The sequence below is a fragment of the Geospiza fortis genome, unplaced genomic scaffold (assembly GCF_000277835.1).
Source record: "Geospiza fortis unplaced genomic scaffold, GeoFor_1.0 scaffold874, whole genome shotgun sequence".
Lineage (NCBI taxonomy): Eukaryota > Metazoa > Chordata > Aves > Passeriformes > Thraupidae > Geospiza > Geospiza fortis.
Window position 1 is genome coordinate 2,139 of NW_005054456.1, and position 4,791 is coordinate 6,929.

Here is a 4,791-nt window from a genome sequence, read left to right on the forward strand (position 1 = left end):
GGCACGGGACAGGTCAGTGCAGCCTGGGGACGGCGGGGCTGGAGCGGGGCCACCGCCCGGGGCCACCCACCTGGTCCCCGTCCCCTTTCGGTGGCTGAGTGCCGCGTCAAGGCGCGGGAAACGCCCACACCGTCCCTTCTCTCCTCCCCTGCAGTGAGATCGACTTCACGCTGGTGGGCCTGGAGACCCTGGCCAGGGTGTTCGACCCCCCTGTGTCCCCTCGCAGCCCGGCCAGGGAGCAGGTGAGTGCCCCCACAGCCCCCAGGGACCTCCACATCTTGTGGAGCAGCCCAGATCCACAGCGAGGAATTCACCACTCCAGGGCCGCCGTGCTGCTCCAAAACTATCCATCCTCCCCTTCAGGGCTTCCTGAGCAGTGACCCAGACCTGGAGCTGCTCCTCAACAAGATCTCCACTGTCAACCACCTCCTCTCTTCGCTGGAGAAGAAGGTGCCTGACCCCAGTCACGGTGCAGGGGGAGGCACAGCTCCCCCTCCCCTAAATTAACCCCTCTGCCACCCCAAGCTCCGGTGGCAGCAGAGAGCTCCCAGCTGTCCCAGTGCCCCCAGCACACTGCCTGTCCCTCTGGCAGGTGCTGAAGTCACTGCAGGAGATGGTGACAAGGCACAACCTGGCCTTGCCCAGCGTGGCGCTGGCCCCCCTGCCAGCTGCCAGGCCCCTGGCCGTGCAGAACTTCGAGGTGAGCCTGGGGACACGGAGGGACCCCTGTGTCACTGCTGGGCAGGGCAGGAGCGGGGACAACTCCAGAGCCACATGCCCATGTGCAGGTGAAGGTGGGCAAGTCCCAGCGTGTGGCCCTGACGGTGGACGTGGAGTCGGGGACAGTGACAGTCACCAAGCGGGGCAGCGGCTCCTCGGAGGAGGTGATCCCACAGGATAAAGGAAAGGGGCTGCTGCTGGCTGCCCCTGGCATGGTTTGGGGCTGTTCCCTGCCATAGGCCTGATGCCACGGGGATGGGCCAAATGCCCTGTCACACCCCCTGTGGTGGGCAGTGGGGGCCACCATGCCCCCCTGACCCCCATCATTCAGTCCTGCAGCTGATCAAGTACCAGAGTGTGCAGAGCAAGGTGAGGCTGGTGTGTGCCCGTGAGAACCAGAAGAGCCTGAGCAGGGATTTCATCTTCCCCAATGCCCGGGTGAGCAGCACCAGCCGTGCCCACAGAGTGTTCTGGGGGAATATGGAGCCCTTGGGAATGTGGGAAGCGGCAAATCAGTGGTCTCAGGACTGTGACCACCTCTGCAAGCTGGCTCCTCCACCAGGGGGTGATGCCCACCTGATGCTGGGGTGCTGTGCCCCCCATGTCTCTGAGACACCCTCACCATCCTGCAGAAGCGAGAGGCTTTTTGCCAGCTGCTGCAGCTGATGAAGATCCAGCATTCCAACCTGGACGAGCCTGAGATCATCTCGGTGTATGTCGGGACATGGAACATGGGTAAGGGGCCAGGAGAAGGTGGCCTTGTCCTGGGAGGTTGTTGTGGCTCTTTGTGAGCCTGGCTGGGTTTTGGGAGGTGTCTCAGGTCCGAGCTGGTGGGCAGTTTGGGGAGGAGGCTGGAGAAGAACCCATCTGGCTGCCATGGGCTTTGTTTGTCCTGTGGCAATCCACTCACTTGGAGGGTGCTGGGGAGACAGATGAACAGGGTTGTCACAAGGATTTGGGGCTGTAAATCCCAGCAGCAGCCTGGGATGCACACGGCTGGCAGGCAGCTCCTGGAGACGGGCAGGGCTGTGCTGGAGAGGAGCTCAGGGTGCTGGCACGTCCCCTCTGTGTGACCCGTGTCCCTGCCCACAGGCAGCACGCCCCCACCCCGCTCCCTGGCCTCCTGGCTGACCTCGAGGGGCTTGGGGCACACGCAGGACGAGACCACGGCCTGCATCCCCCACGACCTGTACGTGATCGGCACCCAGGAGAACTCCCTGGGCGACCGCGAGTGGGTCGAGTTCCTCTGCGCCTCCCTCAAGACCCTCATGGCCATCGACTACAGAGTGGTAACAGCAGGCACAGCCAGCCCTGGCAGCCCTGGGGGGCTGGGTACCCGCAGCCATCACCCCACAGCTCCCACCCCAACCCCCAGGTCCTCCCCACCCCAAATCAGCCCAGGGAACATCCTGTGCCCCATGAGAGCTGTCCCCGGGAGTCAGGGTCACACTGACCTACCTGTGGGTCCAGCCCCATCCTCCTGGCCGTGGGGCAGGATGGGGGGCAGGCCGGGTGACTGGCGAAGCCAGAGCACCAGCGGCGCATCAGCCACGTCCACACCTCCAGCGTGAAAACCGGGATCGCCAACACGCTGGGTAGGGAGGGGATGGGGCTGGGAGATGACCCCGAGGGAGGGGACAGCCCGAGGGCCAGCACAGGACCCCTGGGCTCCCCCAGAGCTCAGTGGTGACACATCCCTGCAGGGAACAAGGGAGCTGTGGGTGTCTCCTTCCTTTTCAATGGGACCTCATTTGGTTTCGTCAATTGCCACCTGGCCTCCGGCAGCGAGAAGACCCACAGGTGATGCAGGGATCGGGGGGGTGGGGCTGCCACGGGGCAGGTGGGTGTCTCAGGGGGCTGGAGGAGCCCTGAGGGGCTGTGAGGCTGCCCCTGTCCCCACCTGGCAGGAACAGAATTAAGAGTGAGGTGTCCCCGGGGTGGCTCATGCGGTGCTGCTGTCCCCCTGCAGGCGTAACCAGAACTACAGCGACATCCTGCACTCCCTGGCCCTGGGGGACAAACGTCTGGGGGGCTTCGACCTCACCCTGCGCTTCACCCACCTCTTCTGGTTCGGGGACCTCAACTACCGCCTGGACATGGACGTGCAGGTGGGACCCTGCGGTGCCAGGCTGGGGACAGCAGGGGGAGAGGAGCCTGGGGGGTCACTGTCCCTTCCCTGGCACAGGACATCCTCAGCCACATCGTCAAGAAGGAGTTTCAAGCCCTCCTGGCTGTTGACCAGCTCAACCTGGAGCGGGAGAAGAACAAGGTGTTCCTGCGGTTCAGTGAGTGTGGGGACACGGGCGCTGCTCCTCCTGCTGAGACAGTGCCAGCAGGGTCCCCACAGCCCTCCCCATGTCACCCCAGGCTCTCAAGGTCCCCTCTCCTGGCACAGCCCTGCAGGAGGTGCTGAGAGCCTGGGGGACCTTGGCGAGCACCGGGCCAGAGGTGCCAGCCATGGGTGTGAGCCTGCTGTGGGGACCATGGCACCCCACGGGGACAGGCAGGGACCATGGCCCCCATGCCACCTGCGTGCCCTGATTCCAGGTGAGGGCGACATCTCCTTCCCTCCCACGTACCGGTACGAGCGGGGCACCCGAGACACCTACGTGTGGCAGAAGTCCAAGCCCACAGGGGTGAGTCCAGAGGCATCCCTCCAAGCAGGACATCTCTGGGGACAGGGACAGCAGGGTGCTGAGGGGGCTGCGTGGTGACGCTCGGTCCCCACAGCTCCATCAGCCTGTTCCCTACCAAAACAGGGTCTGGGCAGGAGGGAACTCACTTTTTGGGGTGCTCTTCTGGGCAGGGGAACCCAGACCTGAGAGGCTGCTGGACCAGCTGCTTTCTCTGTTTGTAGATGAGGATCAATGTCCCCTCGTGGTGTGACCGCATCCTGTGGAAGTCACACCCGGAGACCCACGTGGTCTGTAACTCCTACGGTGAGTGAGACCCTGGGGACACAGCAGCCAGGGGTGGTCAGTGCTGCCCAGGACCCCAGGGCTCTGGGACCCTCCCCAAGCTGCCCCTCCTGCCATCCAGGCTGCACCGATGACATCGTGACCAGTGACCACTCGCCTGTCTTTGCCACCTTTGAGGTGGGAGTGACGTCGCAGTTTGTGCCCAAGGAGGGTAAGGGCTGGGGTCTGCCACCCCTCAGGCCGGGTTTGGGGTGGCCCTGGCACACCCTGACCTGCCAGGGCCTGTCTGCAGCTCCTGGCTCTGGCCCCGAGGCGCTGGCCTGCATCGAGTGGGAGAGCATCGAGGTGATCCTGAAAACCACGAGCCGCAGCAAGTGCTACATCGAGTTCCACTCCTACTGCCTGGAGGGTGAGAGGGTGCCTGGGGTGCTGGGCTTGGCTGTGGGGGTGACCTGGCCTGGCTGGAGCTGTGTGCCCCTCTGTCCCCCCCAGAGGTGCAGCGGAGCGGGGAGAACACCTTCCAGAACTGTGACATCCCTGGGTTCCTCAAGCTGGGCTGGTCCTCCAAGCATCTGCCCGTGGTGCGCAGCCCTGGAGCATCCTCACCCCCATCCCTGCCTCTGTGTCCTGAGCCCCAAGGGGAGCTGCAGCTGTCACCAACACCCAGGACAGAGCCTCCCTGTGCCCCCCACCCCTTAGCAACCCCCTCAAGCCTGCCCTCTCTGTGCACAGCTGAACCCCATCCTGCCCGACCTGGAGTACCTGGGGGACCAGCACCTGCTCCTCAGCATCAAGGGCGTGGAGAGCTGCGAGTCCTATGGTGTGTGGGGATGGTGACACTGGGGCCACCATGGTGGCGGGGGGTGCCAAGCACAGCCCCCCAGGTTACAGCCTGCTGGAGGTAGTGGGACCGTGGCACCCACCCTGCTCCTGGTGCTGCTGCTCACGGGGGGCTCCCGTGTGCCCCGAGCCCCGGGGGCTGACGCTGTGCCCGCAGGCGAGTGCTGCCTGGCCCTGAGGTCAGCGATCGGCACCACGGCCCAGCAGTTCGAGACGTTCCTGTTCCACCGCGGCGAGGAGACGGGCTCCGTGCGCGGCTGGATGCGGGTCCGGGTGCCCCGGGGCCGGGGCGGCCCCCGCGGGCGGGCCCCCG

At 65.2% G+C, this 4,791-nt stretch overlaps 1 protein-coding gene across 1 annotated transcript in view; it reads left to right on the top strand.

The window, feature by feature from the left end:
* The window catches only part of LOC102036900 (phosphatidylinositol 3,4,5-trisphosphate 5-phosphatase 2A-like), a gene marked incomplete at its 5' end in the record, with an annotated part of 7,637 nt that overhangs the window by 2,134 nt on the left and 712 nt on the right, over nucleotides 1-4,791 (top strand). The window contains 18 exons of the mRNA XM_014309824.1: nucleotides 112-242; nucleotides 364-450; nucleotides 593-700; nucleotides 789-901; nucleotides 1,050-1,158; nucleotides 1,353-1,455; nucleotides 1,813-2,009; nucleotides 2,246-2,315; nucleotides 2,424-2,520; nucleotides 2,690-2,828; nucleotides 2,906-3,005; nucleotides 3,268-3,356; nucleotides 3,578-3,659; nucleotides 3,760-3,849; nucleotides 3,931-4,047; nucleotides 4,131-4,219; nucleotides 4,371-4,458; nucleotides 4,636-4,784. Of these exons, the coding sequence (XP_014165299.1) occupies nucleotides 112-242; nucleotides 364-450; nucleotides 593-700; nucleotides 789-901; nucleotides 1,050-1,158; nucleotides 1,353-1,455; nucleotides 1,813-2,009; nucleotides 2,246-2,315; nucleotides 2,424-2,520; nucleotides 2,690-2,828; nucleotides 2,906-3,005; nucleotides 3,268-3,356; nucleotides 3,578-3,659; nucleotides 3,760-3,849; nucleotides 3,931-4,047; nucleotides 4,131-4,219; nucleotides 4,371-4,458; nucleotides 4,636-4,784 (1,958 nt within the window). The remainder of the gene's footprint in view (nucleotides 1-111; nucleotides 243-363; nucleotides 451-592; nucleotides 701-788; nucleotides 902-1,049; nucleotides 1,159-1,352; nucleotides 1,456-1,812; nucleotides 2,010-2,245; nucleotides 2,316-2,423; nucleotides 2,521-2,689; nucleotides 2,829-2,905; nucleotides 3,006-3,267; nucleotides 3,357-3,577; nucleotides 3,660-3,759; nucleotides 3,850-3,930; nucleotides 4,048-4,130; nucleotides 4,220-4,370; nucleotides 4,459-4,635; nucleotides 4,785-4,791) is intronic.